The 24,852-nt window shown below is 36.0% G+C and overlaps 1 protein-coding gene across 1 annotated transcript in view; it reads right to left on the bottom strand.

The window, feature by feature from the left end:
- The window catches only part of LOC140151207 (dorsal-ventral patterning tolloid-like protein 1), a 71,317-nt gene that overhangs the window by 29,543 nt on the left and 16,922 nt on the right, over window positions 1-24,852 (bottom strand). Inside the window, exon 4 of the mRNA XM_072173465.1 lies at window positions 24,109-24,465. Coding sequence (XP_072029566.1) covers window positions 24,109-24,465 — 357 coding nt within the window. The remainder of the gene's footprint in view (window positions 1-24,108; window positions 24,466-24,852) is intronic.

Below are 24,852 nucleotides of genomic sequence, written 5' to 3'. Positions count from 1 at the left end.
AGCAATTTAGGCTTAAGGTGACAAATCGGTGCGTACCTTTTAAAGCTGCCAAATCTTGGTTTTATATGGGCGGGGGGGTGATTGTTATAAATCATTAACAGTAGACCCATGCAATTGTGAAACGTGATTTACTCTCATTTAAAACCGAATTTCACCAGATGGAAGGTCAAAAACTATCTAGAGAATTGGAATTTAATGCAAATATAGAAGAGTAAGCATGAATGGTCAAAATGTTGAAAATTTGCCTATTTTCGGAATCCACCATGTAACTTTGAAAGGGCATTTCTCTTGAAGTGAATGTCACAGAGCAATTCTGTTTCGAGCGTTTTACTCAAAACATTTTATATTTCAAGAAAAAGATAAAAAATTAAATTTTATGAACATCAGAAACCCTTGACGGGGGCACACCACTCAATCAATGCGCCATTTGTGCAACCCTACTGAGTTCCGGTAAAATACAGAAAGTTTTTGAGGTATAATGGGCTGCTCTTTGGACTAATAATCAGAAAGAGTAGCAAATTATAGCTTAAATAAAAGTGTAAAGCCTGTGCATGAATTTGAATCACTAAAAAGTCGCATTTTATAATTATCGAGAAAATAGGTCCGCGTATTAAAAAATGGGCAGAAACGGGTTTACAGTCATGAGAGCATGTCAAAAACAGTGAGGGCGCTGTTTAGCGGCTCCTACCGGGAACACGAGACGGAAGACTACCCATACATTGAAACATATGTTAAACTTTCATCGATTTGCAATCGACTGGTTATCCTTAAATTTCTCAGAACGTGCCGAAAAGGCCTCAAAACGAGCAAATAAAACTGGTGTTTTCACACGTATTTCAATGGGGCGATTATTTAGTGGTGTGCGCCCTTCGAAGGGCCTAGGAGTAAAACCGTGTTTTTCAGAGATTCAGCCAAAATTGAAATGGCTTTTGATTAAATTGCCGTTTTTTCGATTTAAATAGATAGTTTATATGTTAGTGAATATATTTAATGCATTTTAGATGCACGTCGCGCTAAGATTATTCCCCAGAGGCCTTCAAAGTTCAAGAAATTGCCACAAATTGTGTTAAAACAAGATTTCTTGGATTTTAAGCAATTTAGGCTTAAGGTGACAAATCGGTGCGTACCTTTTAAAGCTGCCAAATCTTGGTTTTATATGGGCGGGGGGTGATTGTTATAAATCATTAACAGTAGACCCATGCAATTGTGAAACGTGATTTACTCTCATTTAAAACCGAATTTCATCAGATGGAAGGTCAAAAACTATCTAGAGAATTGGAATTTAATGCAAATATAGAAGAGTAAGCATGAATGGTCAAAATGTTGAAAATTTGCCTATTTTCGGAATCCACCATGTAACTTTGAAAGGGCATTTCTCTTGAAGTGAATGTCACAGAGCAATTCTGTTTCGAGCGTTTTACTCAAAACATTTTATATTTCAATAAAAAGATAAAAGAATTAAATTTTATGAACATCAGAAACCCTTGAAGGGGGCACACCACTAAATCAATGCGCCATTTGTGCAACCCTACTGAGTTCCGGTAAAATACAGAAAGTTTTTTTTTTTTTTTTTGTTGCTAATAGGACTAACAATCAGAAAGAGTAGCGAATGAGAGCATAAATAACAGTGTAAAGCCTGTGCATGAATTTGAATCACTAAAAAGTCGCATTTTATAATTATCGAGAAAATAGGTCCGCGTATTAAAAATGGGCAGAAACGGGTTTACAGTCATGAGAGCATGTCAAAAACAGTGAGGGCGCTGTTTAGCGGCTCCTACCGGGAACACGAGACGGAAGACTACCCATACATTGAAACATATGTTAAACTTTCATCGATTTGCAATCGACTGGTTATCCTTAAATTTCTCAGAACGTGCCGAAAAGGCCTCAAAACGAGCAAATAAAACTGGTGTTTTCACACGTATTTCAATGGGGCGATTATTTAGTGGTGTGCGCCCTTCGAAGGGCCTAGGAGTAAAACCGTGCTTTTCAGAGATTCAGCCAAAATTGAAATGGCTTTTGATTAAATTGCCGTTTTTTCGATTTAAATAGATAGTTTATATGTTAGTGAATATATTTAATGCATTTTAGATGCACGTCGCGCTAAGATTATTCCCCAGAGGCCTTCAAAGTTCAAGAAATTGCCACAAATTGTGTTAAAACAAGATTTCTTGGATTTTAAGCAATTTAGGCTTAAGGTGACAAATCGGTGCGTACCTTTTAAAGCTGCCAAATCTTGGTTTTATATGGGCGGGGGGGGGGTGATTGTTATAAATCATTAACAGTAGACCCATGCAATTGTGAAACGTGATTTACTCTCATTTAAAACCGAATTTCATCAGATGGAAGGTCAAAAACTATCTAGAGAATTGGAATTTAATGCAAATATAGAAGAGTAAGCATGAATGGTCAAAATGTTGAAAATTTGCCTATTTTCGGAATCCACCATGTAACTTTGAAAGGGCATTTCTCTTGAAGTGAATGTCACAGAGCAATTCTGTTTCGAGCGTTTTACTCAAAACATTTTATATTTCAAGAAAAAGATAAAAAAGAATTAAATTTTATGAACATCAGAAACCCTTGAAGGGCCTAGGAGTAAAACCGTGCTTTTCAGAGATTCAGCCAAAATTGAAATGGCTTTTGATTAAATTGCCGTTTTTTCGATTTAAATAGATAGTTTATATGTTAGTGAATATATTTAATGCATTTTAGATGCACGTCGCGCTAAGATTATTCCGCCAGAGGCCTTCAAAGTTCAAGAAATTGCCACAAATTGTGTTAAAACAAGATTTCTTGGATTTTAAGCAATTTAGGCTTAAGGTGACAAATCGGTGCGTACCTTTTAAAGCTGCCAAATCTTGGTTTTATATGGGCGGGGGGGTGATTGTTATAAATCATTAACAGTAGACCCATGCAATTGTGAAACGTGATTTACTCTCATTTAAAACCGAATTTCATCAGATGGAAGGTCAAAAACTATCTAGAGAATTGGAATTTAATGCAAATATAGAAGAGTAAGCATGAATGGTCAAAATGTTGAAAATTTGCCTATTTTCGGAATCCACCATGTAACTTTGAAAGGGCATTTCTCTTGAAGTGAATGTCACAGAGCAATTCTGTTTCGAGCGTTTTACTCAAAACATTTTATATTTCAAGAAAAGATAAAATAATTAAATTTTATGAACATCAGAAACCCTTCGAAGGGCCTAGGAGTAAAACCGTGCTTTTCAGAGATTCAGCCAAAATTGAAATGGCTTTTGATTAAATTGCCGTTTTTTCGATTTAAATAGATAGTTTATATGTTAGTGAATATATTTAATGCATTTTAGAAGCACGTCGCGCTAAGATTATTCCCCAGAGGCCTTCAAAGTTCAAGAAATTGCCACAAATTGTGTTAAAACAAGATTTCTTGGATTTTAAGCAATTTAGGCTTAAGGTGACAAATCGGTGCGTACCTTTTAAAGCTGCCAAATCTTGGTTTTATATGGGCGGGGGGGGGTGATTGTTATAAATCATTAACAGTAGACCCATGCAATTGTGAAACGTGATTTACTCTCATTTAAAACCGAATTTCACCAGATGGAAGGTCAAAAACTATCTAGAGAATTGGAATTTAATGCAAATATAGAAGAGTAAGCATGAATGGTCAAAATGTTGAAAATTTGCCTATTTTCGAATCCACCATGTAACTTTGAAAGGGCATTTCTCTTGAAGTGAATGTCACAGAGCAATTCTGTTTCGAGCGTTTTACTCAAAACATTTTATATTTCAAGAAAAAGATAAAAGAATTAAATTTTATGAACATCAGAAACCCTTGAAGGGGCACACCACTAAATCAATGCGCCATTTGTGCAACCCTACTGAGTTCCGGTAAAATACAGAAAGTTTTGGAGGTGTAATGGGCTGCTCTTTGGACTAATAATCAGAAAGAGTAGCAAATTATAGCTTAAATAAAAGTGTAAAGCCTGTGCATGAATTTGAATCACTAAAAAGTCGCATTTTATAATTATCGAGAAAATAGGTCCGCGTATTAAAAATGGGCAGAAACGGGTTTACAGTCATGAGAGCATGTCAAAAACAGTGAGGGCGATGTTTAGCGGCTCCTACCGGGAACACGAGACGGAAGACTACCCATACATTGAAACATATGTTAAACTTTCATCGATTTGCAATCGACTGGTTATCCTTAAATTTCTCAGAACGTGCCGAAAAGGCCTCAAAACGAGCAAATAAAACTGGTGTTTTCACACGTATTTCAATGGGGCGATTATTTAGTGGTGTGCGCCCTTCGAAGGGCCTAGGAGTAAAACCGTGCTTTTCAGAGATTCAGCCAAAATTGAAATGGCTTTTGATTAAATTGCCGTTTTTTCGATTTAAATAGATAGTTTATATGTTAGTGAATATATTTAATGCATTTTAGATGCACGTCGCGCTAAGATTATTCCCCCAGATCTCTTCAAAGTTCAAGAAATTGCCACAAATTGTGTTAAAACAAGATTTCTTGGATTTTAAGCAATTTAGGCTTAAGGTGACAAATCGGTGCGTACCTTTTAAAGCTGCCAAATCTTGGTTTTATATGGGCGGGGGGGTGATTGTTATAAATCATTAACAGTAGACCCATGCAATTGTGAAACGTGATTTACTCTCATTTAAAACCGAATTTCATCAGATGGAAGGTCAAAAACTATCTAGAGAATTGGAATTTAATGCAAATATAGAAGAGTAAGCATGAATGGTCAAAATGTTGAAAATTTGCCTATTTTCGGAATCCACCATGTAACTTTGAAAGGGCATTTCTCTTGAAGTGAATGTCACAGAGCAATTCTGTTTCGAGCGTTTTACTCAAAACATTTTATATTTCAAGAAAAAGATAAAAGAATTAAATTTTATGAACATCAGAAACCCTTGAAGGGCCTAGGAGTAAAACCGTGCTTTTCAGAGATTCAGCCAAAATTGAAATGGCTTTTGATTAAATTGCCGTTTTTCGATTTAAATAGATAGTTTATATGTTAGTGAATATATTTAATGCATTTTAGATGCACGTCGCGCTAAGATTATTCCGCCAGAGGCCTTCAAAGTTCAAGAAATTGCCACAAATTGTGTTAAAACAAGATTTCTTGGATTTTAAGCAATTTGCAAATTTAAGGTGACAAATCGGTGCGTACCTTTTAAAGCTGCCAAATCTTGGTTTTATATGGGCGGGGGGGGGGGGGGGGGGTTGTTATAAATCATTAACAGTAGACCCATGCAATTGTGAAACGTGATTTACTCTCATTTAAAACCGAATTTCATCAGATGGAAGGTCAAAAACTATCTAGAGAATTGGAATTTAATGCAAATATAGAAGAGTAAGCATGAATGGTCAAAATGTTGAAAATTTGCCTATTTTCGGAATCCACCATGTAACTTTGAAAGGGCATTTCTCTTGAAGTGAATGTCACAGAGCAATTCTGTTTCGAGCGTTTTACTCAAAACATTTTATATTTCAAGAAAAAGATAAAAAGAATTAAATTTTATGAACATCAGAAACCCTTCGAAGGGCCTAGGAGTAAAACCGTGCTTTTCAGAGATTCAGCCAAAATTGAAATGGCTTTTGATTAAATTGCCGTTTTTCGATTTAAATAGATAGTTTATATGTTAGTGAATATATTTAATGCATTTTAGATGCACGTCGCGCTAAGATTATTCCCCAGAGGCCTTCAAAGTTCAAGAAATTGCCACAAATTGTGTTAACACCAGATTTCTTGGATTTTAAGCAATTTAGGCTTAAGGTGACAAATCGGTGCGTACCTTTTAAAGCTGCCAAATCTTGGTTTTATATGGGCGGGGGGTGATTGTTATAAATCATTAACAGTAGACCCATGCAATTGTGAAACGTGATTTACTCTCATTTAAAACCGAATTTCACCAGATGGAAGGTCAAAAACTATCTAGAGAATTGGAATTTAATGCAAATATAGAAGAGTAAGCATGAATGGTCAAAATGTTGAAAATTTGCCTATTTTCGGAATCCACCATGTAACTTTGAAAGGGCATTTCTCTTGAAGTGAATGTCACAGAGCAATTCTGTTTCGAGCGTTTTACTCAAAACATTTTATATTTCAAGAAAAAGATAAAAAGAATTAAATTTTATGAACATCAGAAACCCTTGAAGGGGCACACCACTAAATCAATGCGCCATTTGTGCAACCCTACTGAGTTCAGGTAAAATACAGAAAGTTTTTGAGGTATAATGGGCTGCTCTTTGGACTAATCCTCAGAAGGAGTAGCAAATTATAGCTTAAATAAAAGTGTAAAGCCTGTGCATGAATTTGAATCACTAAAAAGTCGCATTTTATAATTATCGAGAAAATAGGTCCGCGTATTAAAAATGGGCAGAAACGGGTTTACAGTCATGAGAGCATGTCAAAAACAGTGAGGGCGCTGTTTAGCGGCTCCTACCGGGAACACGAGACGGAAGACTACCCATACATTGAAACATATGTTAAACTTTCATCGATTTGCAATCGACTGGTTATCCTTAAATTTCTCAGAACGTGCCGAAAAGGCCTCAAAACGAGCAAATAAAACTGGTGTTTTCACACGTATTTCAATGGGGCGATTATTTAGTGGTGTGCGCCCTTCGAAGGGCCTAGGACGGAAGACTACCCATACATTGAAACATATGTTAAACTTTCATCGATTTGCAATCGACTGGTTATCCTTCAGAACGTGCCGAAAAGGCCTCAAAACGAGCAAATAAAACTGGTGTTTTCACACGTATTTCAATGGGGCGATTATTTAGTGGTGTGCGCCCTTCGAAGGGCCTAGGAGTAAAACCGTGCTTTTCAGAGATTCAGCCAAAATTGAAATGGCTTTTGATTAAATTGCCGTTTTTTCGATTTAAATAGATAGTTTATATGTTAGTGAATATATTTAATGCATTTTAGATGCACGTCGCGCTAAGATTATTCCCCAGAGGCCTTCAAAGTTCAAGAAATTGCCACAAATTGTGTTAAAACAAGATTTCTTGGATTTTAAGCAATTTAGGCTTAAGGTGACAAATCGGTGCGTACCTTTTAAAGCTGCCAAATCTTGGTTTTATATGGGCGGGGGGGTGATTGTTATAAATCATTAACAGTAGACCCATGCAATTGTGAAACGTGATTTACTCTCATTTAAAACCGAATTTCATCAGATGGAAGGTCAAAAACTATCTAGAGAATTGGAATTTAATGCAAATATAGAAGAGTAAGCATGAATGGTCAAAATGTTGAAAATTTGCCTATTTTCGGAATCCACCATGTAACTTTGAAAGGGCATTTCTCTTGAAGTGAATGTCACAGAGCAATTCTGTTTCGAGCGTTTTACTCAAAACATTTTATATTACAAAAAAAAGATAAAAGAATTAAATTTTATGAACATCAGAAACCCTTGAAGGGGCACACCACTAAATCAATGCGCCATTTGTGCAACCCTACTGAGTTCCGGTAAAATACAGAAAGTTTTTGAGGTATAATGGGCTGCTCTTTGGACTAATAATCAGAAAGAGTAGCAAATTATAGCTTAAATAAAAGTGTAAAAGCCTGTGCATGAATTTGAAACACTAAAAAAGTCGCATTTTTATAATTATCGAGAAAATAGGTCCGCGTATTAAAAATGGGCAGAAACGGGTTTACAGTCATGAGAGCATGTCAAAAACAGTGAGGGCGCTGTTTAGCGGCTCCTACCGGGAACACGAGACGGAAGACTACCCATACATTGAAACATATGTTAAACTTTCATCGATTTGCAATCGACTGGTTATCCTTAAATTTCTCAGAACGTGCCGAAAAGGCCTCAAAACGAGCAAATAAAACTGGTGTTTTCACACGTATTTCAATGGGGCGATTATTTAGTGGTGTGCGCCCTTCGAAGAGCCTAGGAGTAAAACCGTGCTTTTCAGAGATTCAGCCAAAATTGAAATGGCTTTTGATTAAATTGCCGTTTTTTCGATTTAAATAGATAGTTTATATGTTAGTGAATATATTTAATGCATTTTAGATGCACGTCGCGCTAAGATTATTCCCCAGAGGCCTTCAAAGTTCAAGAAATTGCCACAAATTGTGTTAAAACAAGATTTCTTGGATTTTAAGCAATTTAGGCTTAAGGTGACAAATCGGTGCGTACCTTTTAAAGCTGCCAAATCTTGGTTTTATATGGGCGGGGGGGTGATTGTTATAAATCATTAACAGTAGACCCATGCAATTGTGAAACGTGATTTACTCTCATTTAAAACCGAATTTCATCAGATGGAAGGTCAAAAACTATCTAGAGAATTGGAATTTAATGCAAATATAGAAGAGTAAGCATGAATGGTCAAAATGTTGAAAATTTGCCTATTTTCGGAATCCACCATGTAACTTTGAAAGGGCATTTCTCTTGAAGTGAATGTCACAGAGCAATTCTGTTTCGAGCGTTTTACTCAAAACATTTTATATTTCAAGAAAAAGATAAAAGAATTAAATTTTATGAACATCAGAAACCCTTGAAGGGGCACACCACTAAATCAATGCGCCATTTGTGCAACCCTACTGAGTTCCGGTAAAATACAGAAAGTTTTTGAGGTATAATGGGCTGCTCTTTGGACTAATAATCAGAAAGAGTAGCAAATTATAGCTTAAATAAAAGTGTAAAACCTGTGCATGAATTTGAATAACTAAAAAAGTCGCATTTTTATAATTATCGAGAAAATAGGTCCGCGGATTAAAAAATGGGCAGAAACGGGTTTACAGTCATGAGAGCATGTCAAAAACAGTGAGGGCGCTGTTTAGCGGCTCCTACCGGGAACACGAGACGGAAGACTACCCATACATTGAAACATATGTTAAACTTTCATCGATTTGCAATCGACTGGTTATCCTTAAATTTCTCAGAACGTGCCGAAAAGGCCTCAAAACGAGCAAATAAAACTGGTGTTTTCACACGTATTTCAATGGGGCGATTATTTAGTGGTGTGCGCCCTTCGAAGGGCCTAGGAGTAAAACCGTGCTTTTCAGAGATTCAGCCAAAATTGAAATGGCTTTTGATTAAATTGCCGTTTTTTCGATTTAAATAGATAGTTTATATGTTAGTGAATATATTTAATGCATTTTAGATGCACGTCGCGCTAAGATTATTCCCCAGAGGCCTTCTAAGTTTAAGAAATTGCCACAAATTGTGTTAAAACAAGATTTCTTGGATTTTAAGCAATTTAGGCTTAAGGTGACAAATCGGTGCGTACCTTTTAAAGCTGCCAAATCTTGGTTTTATATGGGCGGGGGGGGTGATTGTTATAAATCATTAACAGTAGACCCATGCAATTGTGAAACGTGATTTACTCTCATTTAAAACCGAATTTCATCAGATGGAAGGTCAAAAACTATCTAGAGAATTGGAATTTAATGCAAATATAGAAGAGTAAGCATGAATGGTCAAAATGTTGAAAATTTGCCTATTTTCGGAATCCACCATGTAACTTTGAAAGGGCATTTCTCTTGAAGTGAATGTCACAGAGCAATTCTGTTTCGAGCGTTTTACTCAAAACATTTTATATTTCAAGAAAAGATAAAAGAATTAAATTTTATGAACATCAGAAACCCTTGAAGGGCCTAGGAGTAAAACCGTGCTTTTCAGAGATTCAGCCAAAATTGAAATGGCTTTTGATTAAATTGCCGTTTTTTCGATTTAAATAGATAGTTTATATGTTAGTGAATATATTTAATGCATTTTAGATGCACGTCGCGCTAAGATTATTCCGCCAGAGGCCTTCAAAGTTCAAGAAATTGCCACAAATTGTGTTAAAACAAGATTTCTTGGATTTTAAGCAATTTAGGCTTAAGGTGACAAATCGGTGCGTACCTTTTAAAGCTGCCAAATCTTGGTTTTATATGGGCGGGGGGGTGATTGTTATAAATCATTAACAGTAGACCCATGCAATTGTGAAACGTGATTTACTCTCATTTAAAACCGAATTTCATCAGATGGAAGGTCAAAAACTATCTAGAGAATTGGAATTTAATGCAAATATAGAAGAGTAAGCATGAATGGTCAAAATGTTGAAAATTTGCCTATTTTCGGAATCCACCATGTAACTTTGAAAGGGCATTTCTCTTGAAGTGAATGTCACAGAGCAATTCTGTTTCGAGCGTTTTACTCAAAACATTTTATATTTCAAGAAAAAGATAAAAGAATTAAATTTTATGAACATCAGAAACCCTTCGAAGGGCCTAGGAGTAAAACCGTGCTTTTCAGAGATTCAGCCAAAATTGAAATGGCTTTTGATTAAATTGCCGTTTTTCGATTTAAATAGATAGTTTATATGTTAGTGAATATATTGAATGCATTTTAGATGCACGTCGCGCTAAGATTATTCCCCAGAGGCCTTCAAAGTTCAAGAAATTGCCACAAATTGTGTTAAAACAAGATTTCTTGGATTTTAAGCAATTTAGGCTTAAGGTGACAAATCGGTGCGTACCTTTTAAAGCTGCCAAATCTTGGTTTTATATGGGCGGGGGGGGTGATTGTTATAAATCATTAACAGTAGACCCATGCAATTGTGAAACGTGATTTACTCTCATTTAAAACCGAATTTCACCAGATGGAAGGTCAAAAACTATCTAGAGAATTGGAATTTAATGCAAATATAGAAGAGTAAGCATGAATGGTCAAAATGTTGAAAATTTGCCTATTTTCGGAATCCACCATGTAACTTTGAAAGGGCATTTCTCTTGAAGTGAATGTCACAGAGCAATTCTGTTTCGAGCGTTTTACTCAAAACATTTTATATTTCAAGAAAAAGATAAAAGAATTAAATTTTATGAACATCAGAAACCCTTGAAGGGGCACACCACTAAATCAATGCGCCATTTGTGCAACCCTACTGAGTTCCGGTAAAATACAGAAAGTTTTTGAGGTATAATGGGCTGCTCTTTGGACTAATAATCAGAAAGAGTAGCAAATTATAGCTTAAATAAAAGTGTAAAGCCTGTGCATGAATTTGAATCACTAAAAAAGTCGCATTTTTATAATTATCGAGAAAATAGGTCCGCGTATTAAAAAATGGGCAGAAACGGGTTTACAGTCATGAGAGCATGTCAAAAACAGTGAGGGCGCTGTTTAGCGGCTCCTACCGGGAACACGAGACGGAAGACTACCCATACATTGAAACATATGTTAAACTTTCATCGATTTGCAATCGACTGGTTATCCTTAAATTTCTCAGAACGTGCCGAAAAGGCCTCAAAACGAGCAAATAAAACTGGTGTTTTCACACGTATTTCAATGGGGCGATTATTTAGTGGTGTGCGCCCTTCGAAGGGCCTAGGACGGAAGACTACCCATACATTGAAACATATTCAGCCAACTTTCATCGATTTGCAATCGACTGGTTATCCTTAAATTTCTCAGAACGTGCCGAAAAGGCCTCAAAACGAGCAAATAAAACTGGTGTTTTCACACGTATTTCAATGGGGCGATTATTTAGTGGTGTGCGCCCTTCGAAGGGCCTAGGAGTAAAACCGTGCTTTTCAGAGATTCAGCCAAAATTGAAATGGCTTTTGATTAAATTGCAGTTTTTTCGATTTAAATAGATAGTTTATATGTTAGTGAATATATTTAATGCATTTTAGATGCACGTCGCGCTAAGATTATTCCCCCAGAGGCCTTCAAAGTTCAAGAAATTGCCACAAATTGTGTTAAAACAAGATTTCTTGGATTTTAAGCAATTTAGGCTTAAGGTGACAAATCGGTGCGTACCTTTTAAAGCTGCCAAATCTTGGTTTTATATGGGCGGGGGGTGGGGTGATTGTTATAAATCATTAACAGTAGACCCATGCAATTGTGAAACGTGATTTACTCTCATTTAAAACCGAATTTCATCAGATGGAAGGTCAAAAACTATCTAGAGAATTGGAATTTAATGCAAATATAGAAGAGTAAGCATGAATGGTCAAAATGTTGAAAATTTGCCTATTTTCGGAATCCACCATGTAACTTTGAAAGGGCATTTCTCTTGAAGTGAATGTCACAGAGCAATTCTGTTTCGAGCGTTTTACTCAAAACATTTTATATTTCAAGAAAAAGATAAAAGAATTAAATTTTATGAACATCAGAAACCCTTGAAGGGAGTACACCACTAAATCAATGCGCCATTTGTGCAACCCTACTGAGTTCCGGTAAAATACAGAAAGTTTTTGAGGTATAATGGGCTGCTCTTTGGACTAATAATCAGAAAGAGTAGCAAATTATAGCTTAAATAAAAGTGTAAAGCCTGTGCATGAATTTGAATCACTAAAAAGTCGCATTTTTATAATTATCGAGAAAATAGGTCCGCGTATTAAAAATGGGCAGAAACGGGTTTACAGTCATGAGAGCATGTCAAAAACAGTGAGGGCGCTGTTTAGCGGCTCCTACCGGGAACACGAGACGGAAGACTACCCATACATTGAAACATATGTTAAACTTTCATCGATTTGCAATCGACTGGTTATCCTTAAATTTCTCAGAACGTGCCGAAAAGGCCTCAAAACGAGCAAATAAAACTGGTGTTTTCACACGTATTTCAATGGGGCGATTATTTAGTGGTGTGCGCCCTTCGAAGGGCCTAGGAGTAAAACCGTGCTTTTCAGAGATTCAGCCAAAATTGAAATGGCTTTTGATTAAATTGCCGTTTTTTCGATTTAAATAGATAGTTTATATGTTAGTGAATATATTTAATGCATTTTAGATGCACGTCGCGCTAAGATTATTCCCCAGAGGCCTTCAAAGTTCAAGAAATTGCCACAAATTGTGTTAAAACAAGATTTCTTGGATTTTAAGAAATTTGGGCTTAGGGGGACAAATCGGTGCGTACCTTTTAAAGCTGCCAAATCTTGGTTTTATATGGGCGGGGGGGGTGATTGTTATAAATCATTAACAGTAGACCCATGCAATTGTGAAACGTGATTTACTCTCATTTAAAACCGAATTTCATCAGATGGAAGGTCAAAAACTATCTAGAGAATTGGAATTTAATGCAAATATAGAAGAGTAAGCATGAATGGTCAAAATGTTGAAAATTTGCCTATTTTCGGAATCCACCATGTAACTTTGAAAGGGCATTTCTCTTGAAGTGAATGTCACAGAGCAATTCTGTTTCGAGCGTTTTACTCAAAACATTTTATATTTCAAGAAAAAGATAAAAGAATTAAATTTTATGAACATCAGAAACCCTTGAAGGGCCTAGGAGTAAAACCGTGCTTTTCAGAGATTCAGCCAAAATTGAAATGGCTTTTGATTAAATTGCCGTTTTTCGATTTAAATAGATAGTTTATATGTTAGTGAATATATTTAATGCATTTTAGATGCACGTCGCGCTAAGATTATTCCGCCAGAGGCCTTCAAAGTTCAAGAAATTGCCACAAATTGTGTTAAAACAAGATTTCTTGGATTTTAAGCAATTTAGGCTTAAGGTGACAAATCGGTGCGTACCTTTTAAAGCTGCCAAATCTTGGTTTTATATGGGCGGGGGGGTGATTGTTATAAATCATTAACAGTAGACCCATGCAATTGTGAAACGTGATTTACTCTCATTTAAAACCGAATTTCATCAGATGGAAGGTCAAAAACTATCTAGAGAATTGGAATTTAATGCAAATATAGAAGAGTAAGCATGAATGGTCAAAATGTTGAAAATTTGCCTATTTTCGGAATCCACCATGTAACTTTGAAAGGGCATTTCTCTTGAAGTGAATGTCACAGAGCAATTCTGTTTCGAGCGTTTTACTCAAAACATTTTATATTTCAAGAAAAAGATAAAAGAATTAAATTTTATGAACATCAGAAACCCTTCGAAGGGCCTAGGAGTAAAACCGTGCTTTTCAGAGATTCAGCCAAAATTGAAATGGCTTTTGATTAAATTGCCGTTTTTTCGATTTAAATAGATAGTTTATATGTTAGTGAATATATTTAATGCATTTTAGATGCACGTCGCGCTAAGATTATTCCCCAGAGGCCTTCAAAGTTCAAGAAATTGCCACAAATTGTGTTAAAACAAGATTTCTTGGATTTTAAGCAATTTAGGCTTAAGGTGACAAATCGGTGCGTACCTTTTAAAGCTGCCAAATCTTGGTTTTATATGGGCGGGGGGGGTGATTGTTATAAATCATTAACAGTAGACCCATGCAATTGTGAAACGTGATTTACTCTCATTTAAAACCGAATTTCATCCAGATGGAAGGTCAAAAACTATCTAGAGAATTGGAATTTAATGCAAATATAGAAGAGTAAGCATGAATGGTCAAAATGTTGAAAATTTGCCTATTTTCGGAATCCACCATGTAACTTTGAAAGGGCATTTCTCTTGAAGTGAATGTCACAGAGCAATTCTGTTTCGAGCGTTTTACTCAAAACATTTTATATTTCAAGAAAAAGATAAAAGAATTAAATTTTATGAACATCAGAAACCCTTGAAGGGGCACACCACTAAATCAATGCGCCATTTGTGCAACCCTACTGAGTTCCGGTAAAATACAGAAAGTTTTTGAGGTATAATGGGCTGCTCTTTGGACTAATAATCAGAAAGAGTAGCAAATTATAGCTTAAATAAAAGTGTAAAGCCTGTGCATGAATTTGAATCACTAAAAAGTCGCATTTTATAATTATCGAGAAAATAGGTCCGCGTATTAAAAAATGGGCAGAAACGGGTTTACAGTCATGAGAGCATGTCAAAAACAGTGAGGGCGCTGTTTAGCGGCTCCTACCGGGAACACGAGACGGAAGACTACCCATACATTGAAACATATGTTAAACTTTCATCGATTTGCAATCGACTGGTTATCCTTAAATTTCTCAGAACGTGCCGAAAAGGCCTCAAAACGAGCAAATAAAACTGGTGTTTTCACACGTATTTCAATGGGGCGATTATTTAGTGGTGTGCGCCTTCGAAGGGCCTAGGACGGAAGACTACCCATACATTGAAACATATGTTAAACTTTCATCGATTTGCAATCGACTGGTTATCCTTAAATTTCTCAGAACGTGCCGAAAAGGCCTCAAAACGAGCAAATAAAACTGGTGTTTTCACACGTATTTCAATGGGGCGATTATTTAGTGGTGTGCGCCCTTCGAAGGGCCTAGGAGTAAAACCGTGCTTTTCAGAGATTCAGCCAAAATTGAAATGGCTTTTGATTAAATTGCCGTGTTTACGATTTAAATAGATAGTTTATATGTTAGTGAATATATTTAATGCATTTTAGATGCACGTCGCGCTAAGATTATTCCCCAGAGGCCTTCAAAGTTCAAGAAATTGCCACAAATTGTGTTAAAACAAGATTTCTTGGATTTTAAGCAATTTAGGCTTAAGGTGACAAATCGGTGCGTACCTTTTAAAGCTGCCAAATCTTGGTTTTATATGGGCGGGGGGGTGGGGTGATTGTTATAAATCATTAACAGTAGACCCATGCAATTGTGAAACGTGATTTACTCTCATTTAAAACCGAATTTCATCAGATGGAAGGTCAAAAACTATCTAGAGAATTGGAATTTAATGCAAATATAGAAGAGTAAGCATGAATGGTCAAAATGTTGAAAATTTGCCTATTTTCGGAATCCACCATGTAACTTTGAAAGGGCATTTCTCTTGAAGTGAATGTCACAGAGCAATTCTGTTTCGAGCGTTTTACTCAAAACATTTTATATTTCAAGAAAAAGATAAAAGAATTAAATTTTATGAACATCAGAAACCCTTCGAAGGGCCTAGGAGTAAAACCGTGCTTTTCAGAGATTCAGCCAAAATTGAAATGGCTTTTGATTAAATTGCCGTTTTTTCTTTTTAAATTGATAGTTTATATGTTAGTGAATATATTTAATGCATTTTAGATGCACGTCGCGCTAAGATTATTCCCCAGAGGCCTTCAAAGTTCAAGAAATTGCCACAAATTGTGTTAAAACAAGATTTCTTGGATTTTAAGCAATTTAGGCTTAAGGTGACAAATCGGTGCGTACCTTTTAAAGCTGCCAAATCTTGGTTTTATATGGGCGGGGGGTGATTGTTATAAATCATTAACAGTAGACCCATGCAATTGTGAAACGTGATTTACTCTCATTTAAAACCGAATTTCATCAGATGGAAGGTCAAAAACTATCTAGAAATTGGAATTTAATGCAAATATAGAAGAGTAAGCATGAATGGTCAAAATGTTGAAAATTTGCCTATTTTCGGAATCCACCATGTAACTTTGAAAGGGCATTTCTCTTGAAGTGAATGTCACAGAGCAATTCTGTTTCGAGCGTTTTACTCAAAACATTTTATATTTCAAGAAAAAGATAAAAGAATTAAATTTTATGAACATCAGAAACCCTTGAAGGGGCACACCACTAAATCAATGCGCCATTTGTGCAACCCTACTGAGTTCCGGTAAAATACAGAAAGTTTTTGAGGTATAATGGGCTGCTCTTTGGACTAATAATCAGAAAGAGTAGCAAATTATAGCTTAAATAAAAGTGTAAAGCCTGTGCATGAATTTGAATCACTAAAAAGTCGCATTTTTATAATTATCGAGAAAATAGGTCCGCGTATTAAAAATGGGCAGAAACGGGTTTACAGTCATGAGAGCATGTCAAAAACAGTGAGGGCGCTGTTTAGCGGCTCCTACCGGGAACACGAGACGGAAGACTACCCATACATTGAAACATATGTTAAACTTTCATCGATTTGCAATCGACTGGTTATCCTTAAATTTCTCAGAACGTGCCGAAAAGGCCTCAAAACGAGCAAATAAAACTGGTGTTTTCACACGTATTTCAATGGGGCGATTATTTAGTGGTGTGCGCCCTTCGAAGGGCCTAGGAGTAAAACCGTGCTTTTCAGAGATTCAGCCAAAATTGAAATGGCTTTTGATTAAATTGCCGTTTTTTCGATTTAAATAGATAGTTTATATGTTAGTGAATATATTTAATGCATTTTAGATGCACGTCGCGCTAAGATTATTCCCCAGAGGCCTTCAAAGTTCAAGAAATTGCCACAAATTGTGTTAAAACAAGAGTTCTTGGATTTTAAGCAATTTAGGCTTAAGGTGACAAATCGGTGCGTACCTTTTAAAGCTGCCAAATCTTGGTTTTATATGGGCGGGGGGGTGATTGTTATAAATCATTAACAGTAGACCCATGCAATTGTGAAACGTGATTTACTCTCATTTAAAACCGAATTTCATCAGATGGAAGGTCAAAAACTATCTAGAGAATTGGAATTTAATGCAAATATAGAAGAGTAAGCATGAATGGTCAAAATGTTGAAAATTTGCCTATTTTCGGAATCCACCATGTAACTTTGAAAGGGCATTTCTCTTGAAGTGAATGTCACAGAGCAATTCTGTTTCGAGCGTTTTACTCAAAACATTTTATATTTCAAGAAAAAGATAAAAGAATTAAATTTTATGAACATCAGAAACCCTTGAAGGGCCTAGGAGTAAAACCGTGCTTTTCAGAGATTCAGCCAAAATTGAAATGGCTTTTGATTAAATTGCCGTTTTTTTTTTTAAATAGATAGTTTATATGTTAGTGAATATATTTAATGCATTTTAGATGCACGTCGCGCTAAGATTATTCCGCCAGAGGCCTTCAAAGTTCAAGAAATTGCCACAAATTGTGTTAAAACAAGATTTCTTGGATTTTAAGCAATTTAGGCTTAAGGTGACAAATCGGTGCGTACCTTTTAAAGCTGCCAAATCTTGGTTTTATATGGGCGGGGGGGGTGATTGTTATAAATCATTAACAGTAGACCCATGCAATTGTGAAACGTGATTTACTCTCATTTAAAACCGAATTTCATCAGATGGAAGGTCAAAAACTATCTAGAGAATTGGAATTTAATGCAAATATAGAAGAGTAAGCATGAATGGTCAAAATGTTGAAAATTTGCCTATTTTCGGAATCCACCATGTAACTTTGAAAGGGCATTTCTCTTGAAGTGAATGTCACAGAGCAATTCTGTTTCGAGCGTTTTACTCAAAACATTTTATATTTCAAGAAAAAGATAAAAGAATTAAATTTTATGAACATCAGAAACCCTTCGAAGGGCCTAGGAGTAAAACCGTGCTTTTCAGAGATTCAGCCAAAATTGAAATGGCTTTTGATTAAATTGCCGTTTTTCGATTTAAATAGATAGTTTATATGTTAGTGAATATATTTAATGCATTTTAGATGCACGTCGCGCTAAGATTATTCCCCAGAGGCCTTCAAAGTTCAAGAAATTGCCACAAATTGTGTTAAAACAAGATTTCTTGGATTTTAAGCAATTTAGGCTTAAGGTGACAAATCGGTGCGTACCTTTTAAAGCTGCCAAATCTTGGTTTTATATGGGCGGGGGGGATTGTTATAAATCATTAACAGTAGACCCATGCAATTGTGAAACGTGATTTACTCTCATTTAAAACCGAATTTCACCAGATGGAAGGTCAAAAACTATCTAGAGAATTGGAATTTAATGCAAATATAGAAGAGTAAGCATGAATGGTCAAAATGTTGAAAATTTGCCTATTTTCGGAATCCACCATGTAACTTTGAAAGGGCATTTCTCTTGAAGTGAATGTCACAGAGCAATTCTGTTTCGAGCGTTTTACTCAAAACATTTTATATTTCAAGAAAAAGATAAAAGAATTAAATTTTATGAACATCAGAAACCCTTGAAGGGGCACACCACTAAATCAATGCGCCATTTGTGCAACCCTACTGAGTTCCGGTAAAATACAGAAAGTTTTTGAGGTATAATGGGCTGCTCTTTGGACTAATAATCAGAAAGAGTAGCAAATTATAGCTTAAATAAAAGTGTAAAGCCTGTGCATGAATTTGAATCACTAAAAAGTCGCATTTTATAATTATCGAGAAAATAGGTCCGCGTATTAAAAATGGGCAGAAACGGGTTTACAGTCGTGAGAGCATGTCAAAAACAGTGAGGGCGCTGTTTAGCGGCTCCTACCGGGAACACGAGACGGAAGACTACCCATACATTGAAACATATGTTAAACTTTCATCGATTTGCAATCGACTGGTTATCCTTAAATTTCTCAGAACGTGCCGAAAAGGCCTCAAAACGAGCAAATAAAACTGGTGTTTTCACACGTATTTCAATGGGGCGATTATTTAGTGGTGTGCGCCCTTCGAAGGGCCTAGGACGGAAGACTACCCATACATTGAAACATATGTTAAACTTTCATCGATTTGCAATCGACTGGTTATCCTTAAATTTCTCAGAACGTGCCGAAAAGGCCTCAAAACGAGCAAATAAAACTGGTGTTTTCACACGTATTTCAATGGGGCGATTATTTAGTGGTGTGCGCCCTTCGAAGGGCCTAGGAGTAAAACCGTGCTTTTCAGAGATTCAGCCAAAATTGAAATGGCTTTTGATTAAATTGCCGTTTTTTCGATTTAAATAGATAGTTTATATGTTAGTGAATATATTTAATGCATTTTAGATGCACGTCGCGCTAAGATTATTCCCCAGAGGCCTTCAAAGTTCAAGAAATTGCCACAAATTGTGTTAAAACAAGATTTCTTGGATTTTAAGCAATTTAGGCTTAAGGTGACAAATCGGTGCGTACCTTTTAAAGCTGCCAAATCTTGGTTTTATATGGGCGGGGGGGTGGGGTGATTGTTATAAATCATTAACAGTAGACCCATGCAATTGTGAAACGTGATTTACTCTCATTTAAAACCGAATTTCATCAGATGGAAGGTCAAAAAACTATCTAGAGAATTGGAATTTAATGCAAATATAGAAGAGTAAGCATGAATGGTCAAAATGTTGAAAATTTGCCTATTTTCGGAATCCACCATGTAACTTTGAAAGGGCATTTCTCTTGAAGTGAATGTCACAGAGCAATTCTGTTTCGAGCGTTTTACTCAAAACATTTTATATTTCAAGAAAAAGATAAAAGAATTAAATTTTATGAACATCAGAAACCCTTCGAAGGGCCTAGGAGTAAAACCGTGCTTTTCAGAGATTCAGCCAAAATTGAAATGGCTTTTGATTAAATTGCCGTTTTTCGATTTAAATAGATAGTTTATATGTTAGTGAATATATTTAATGCATTTTAGATGCACGTCGCGCTAAGATTATTCCCCAGAGGCCTTCAAAGTTCAAGAAATTGCCACAAATTGTGTTAAAACAAGATTTCTTGGATTTTAAGCAATTTAGGCTTAAGGTGACAAATCGGTGCGTACCTTTTAAAGCTGCCAAATCTTGGTTTTATATGGGCGGGGGGGTGATTGTTATAAATCATTAACAGTAGACCCATGCAATTGTGAAACGTGATTTACTCTCATTTAAAACCGAATTTCATCAGATGGAAGGTCAAAAACTATCTAGAGAATTGGAATTTAATGCAAATATAGAAGAGTAAGCATGAATGGTCAAAATGTTGAAAATTTGCCTATTTTCGGAATCCACCATGTAACTTTGAAAGGGCATTTCTCTTGAAGTGAATGTCACAGAGCAATTCTGTTTCGAGCGTTTTACTCAAAACATTTTATATTTCAAGAAAAAGATAAAAGAATTAAATTTTATGAACATCAGAAACCCTTGAAGGGAGCACACCACTAAATCAATGCGCCATTTGTGCAACCCTACTGAGTTCCGGTAAAATACAGAAAGTTTTTGAGGTATAATGGGCTGCTCTTTGGACTAATAATCAGAAAGAGTAGCAAATTATAGCTTAAATAAAAGTGTAAAGCCTGTGCATGAATTTGAATCACTAAAAAGTCGCATTTTATAATTATCGAGAAAATAGGTCCGCGTATTAAAAATGGGCAGAAACGGGTTTACAGTCATGAGAGCATGTCAAAAACAGTGAGGGCGCTGTTTAGCGGCTCCTACCGGGAACACGAGACGGAAGACTACCCATACATTGAAACATATGTTAAACTTTCATCGATTTGCAATCGACTGGTTATCCTTAAATTTCTCAGAACGTGCCGAAAAGGCCTCAAAACGAGCAAATAAAACTGGTGTTTTCACACGTATTTCAATGGGGCGATTATTTAGTGGTGTGCGCCCTTCGAAGGGCCTAGGAGTAAAACCGTGCTTTTCAGAGATTCAGCCAAAATTGAAATGGCTTTTGATTAAATTGCCGTTTTTTCGATTTAAATAGATAGTTTATATGTTAGTGAATATATTTAATGCATTTTAGATGCACGTCGCGCTAAGATTATTCCGCCAGAGGCCTTCAAAGTTCAAGAAATTGCCACAAATTGTGTTAAAACAAGATTTCTTGGATTTTAAGCAATTTAGGCTTAAGGTGACAAATCGGTGCGTACCTTTTAAAGCTGCCAAATCTTGGTTTTATATGGGCGGGGGGGGTGGGGTGATTGTTATAAATCATTAACAGTAGACCCATGCAATTGTGAAACGTGATTTACTCTCATTTAAAACCGAATTTCATCAGATGGAAGGTCAAAAACTATCTAGAGAATTGGAATTTAATGCAAATATAGAAGAGTAAGCATGAATGGTCAAAATGTTGAAAATTTGCCTATTTTCGGAATCCACCATGTAACTTTGAAAGGGCATTTCTCTTGAAGTGAATGTCACAGAGCAATTCTGTTTCGAGCGTTTTACTCAAAACATTTTATATTTCAAGAAAAAGATAAAAGAATTAAATTTTATGAACATCAGAAACCCTTGAAGGGAGCACACCACTAAATCAATGCGCCATTTGTGCAACCCTACTGAGTTCCGGTAAAATACAGAAAGTTTTTGAGGTATAATGGGCTGCTCTTTGGACTAATAATCAGAAAGAGTAGCAAATTATAGCTTAAATAAAAGTGTAAAGCCTGTGCATGAATTTGAATCACTAAAAAGTCGCATTTTATAATTATCGAGAAAATAGGTCCGCGTATTAAAAATGGGCAGAAACGGGTTTACAGTCATGAGAGCATGTCAAAAACAGTGAGGGCGCTGTTTAGCGGCTCCTACCGGGAACACGAGACGGAAGACTACCCATACATTGAAACATATGTTAAACTTTCATCGATTTGCAATCGACTGGTTATCCTTAAATTTCTCAGAACGTGCCGAAAAGGCCTCAAAACGAGCAAATAAAACTGGTGTTTTCACACGTATTTCAATGGGGCGATTATTTAGTGGTGTGCGCCCTGAAGCGAAGCAAACGTAAACACAGCCGGAAGGCATGCTGTCAGCAAGGGTCGCGCTAGGCCCCGGACCCACCAAAATCTCACGCATAAATATTGCAAAAGCAGTGAGTTATTGCGTCCCGTCGTACGCAACAAAAATTCCCACATGTTGTTTTCTATATCCAGGTTTCATAAAACTAGGCTCAAAAGTTTCCTCAACTTGCATTATGCACATCATTTTCGAAGCAACTGAACCCTGAAATACCAAATTATGGCCTTATTTACTTCAATAATTAATATTATGCACAGTAATACTGCTTTATGAGTGAAAATTTTGACAGCAAAACAGCTGTGATATCGCGAAAATACGGCGAGATCTCTGGCAGCCATTGTATGTTTACTGGTAACTACAGAAAATAGAGGGCAGTATAAAAAGTATTATTGGGCAGCCAGTGGCGGGCGGTAAATATTAGGTAATTATACTAATTTGATTGAAATAAAAAAATAAAAGGAAAAAAAAAAAAAAAAAAAGAAGAAAAAAAAAAAAAAAAGAAAAAAAAAAAAAAAAAAAAAAAAAGAAAAAAAGAAAAAAAAAAAAAAAGAAAAAAAGAAAAAAAAAAAAAAAAAAAAAAGAAAGAAAAAAAAAGAAAGAAAAAAAGAAAGAAAAAAAAAGAAAGAAAGAAAAGAAAAGAAAAGAAAAGTAAAGAAAGAAAAAAGAATGAAAGAAAAAACAAAAAAATACAATAATATTTAATAAACCCCTGCCCCCCAAAAAAAAAAAAAGTATGGTATTACACAAATAGATTGAATTGGCTAGACAATTATGAATAGTCATTGGGACCCCGATATTTCTTTAGGGACCCCCATTTTTGCATTTTCTGTTAGCTCGGGGGTCCCTTGGGACCCCCGAGCTTTTGGACCTAGCGCTACCCTTGGCTGTCAGTGTCATATTATATTGTCACGGATCGAATGATTGATCACATACCAAGGTGAGTGAATGATTTCATTTATTTATCTATCATTTTCTGGATATTACTGAACTTGATTCCATCAAATAACAACTTTCAAACTGGCCGTATTCAACAATATTCAACGATGGGACCGGGCCTGTATGCATTGGTATGGCTGGCATGGCTGCCGAATTTTGCAGAAACTCATGAAGAAATCAGATGCAAATGATAAATAGTTTTGTTGTAGTATGATTTATTATTTTCATTGTAATGTGACAAGAAGATGGGTGATTAAGGTGTAGCATCTTCGTATTCTTTGATACTAATACTATACTCATATCATACTGTAATAATACAAAAGGTACCCATTTAAAGGTGCAACATTACATATTTTCACACAATTTTTATCAATAGCAGGTCATTTTATGCTATATGTGTTAATGTGTTTTGAAATTTAAAGTCCTAAACATTTCCAAAAATGGTCCAAAACTAGGCCCAGATCGCACCAGAGAGCATCAAAATACCTTTGGCTTCCAGGGCCCTAAGGCGGGCCCTGGACCCCAGCCGTGGGGACTTCGCGCTACGCGCTCGTGATGTGCGCTTCGCGCACATATTTGACAGAAAATATTTGCCATTACAATTTAAGGTCCCAGAAAGAGTCAACATTTTTTGGGGCCCTGGGCCCTTTTCCAGGCACGAATTGGGCCATATATAAAGAAAGTTTTGCTACTTTGCAACGCAATAAAAACCTAAATGCAAAATGAGATCCTGTATAGGTGGCTCCCGAGGTGGCTTAAAAAATGCAAAATGAGGTTTTTAAAAAAGATTGTTTTCCAGAGTCAAGACGCAGGTATCATTATTAAGCCTCATATCACTTATTTATTGTCGAATTTCCAAAACTAGAGTCGGTATTCTTTTGTTCAGGTAAACAAAAACCAAATTTCACAAAGTTTCAAGAAGAGGGTCGGTTGGATGAGGACAATCAAACAACGTGTTTTATTTGTTTTTTGTTTTTTTTTCCTTAAAAGTAAATCTTTCTCTTGCATAGCCTCACCTTTTGCAGATGCATCGGTCACTTCCAATGAAAATCCTGATTTCCTATCCCAGTCATCCGATGTAAATCTTACCCAAATCTCATTACTTTCAACTTTAAATTCTGCAGGATCCGGGACTTCTGCTCCGCTATGTTTATATATAATATATTGTCCAGGATTTTCAGGTTCTTCCTTCATACCCGTTCCTAAACTTAAAGAGTCGTACTGCGGTTCTGATGCAAATTGTCTAAAGTTGACAACAATTTCTTGTCCCTCGGCGGCTTTCACCGTCCAAAAACAATCCATTCCATTGTCGTAGTATAAATAATTTATAAATGTAGCGCCACCAGCCTCTATGGTCAAATCCTCGCCACATCCTGGTAAAAAAAACCCAAAAACAAAAAAAAAACGAGTAAATAATCTAAGTTCAAAAATTATAATGGAAGTGATATTGCAAAGGCTATTCGAACCACAGTGCATGCATTCGCTTGCAGAGCATCATCGTTTCTGTAATAATGTTGTTTTACATTTTATTCTCTGAAAATAGAATTTCCTATATTTTGTGTCACATGTCACCCAATAATTATACTGGCCTCTCGAGTATTTCACCCCATATTGATAATGTCCATAGACAATTACGTACATAATCGTTGTGTCTATTTGCATTTTGCTGCTGATGTGCTTGTCTCGGCACTTGATCACTTCTGCTTACGAGTATGTGGACAAAAATTGAACTAAGAATACAAACGCTATACTATATCGAC

Source organism: Amphiura filiformis, chromosome 4 (assembly GCF_039555335.1).
Source record: "Amphiura filiformis chromosome 4, Afil_fr2py, whole genome shotgun sequence".
Classification (NCBI taxonomy): Eukaryota; Metazoa; Echinodermata; class Ophiuroidea; order Amphilepidida; family Amphiuridae; genus Amphiura; species Amphiura filiformis.
This window is presented reverse-complemented; position numbering and strand designations above follow the sequence as displayed.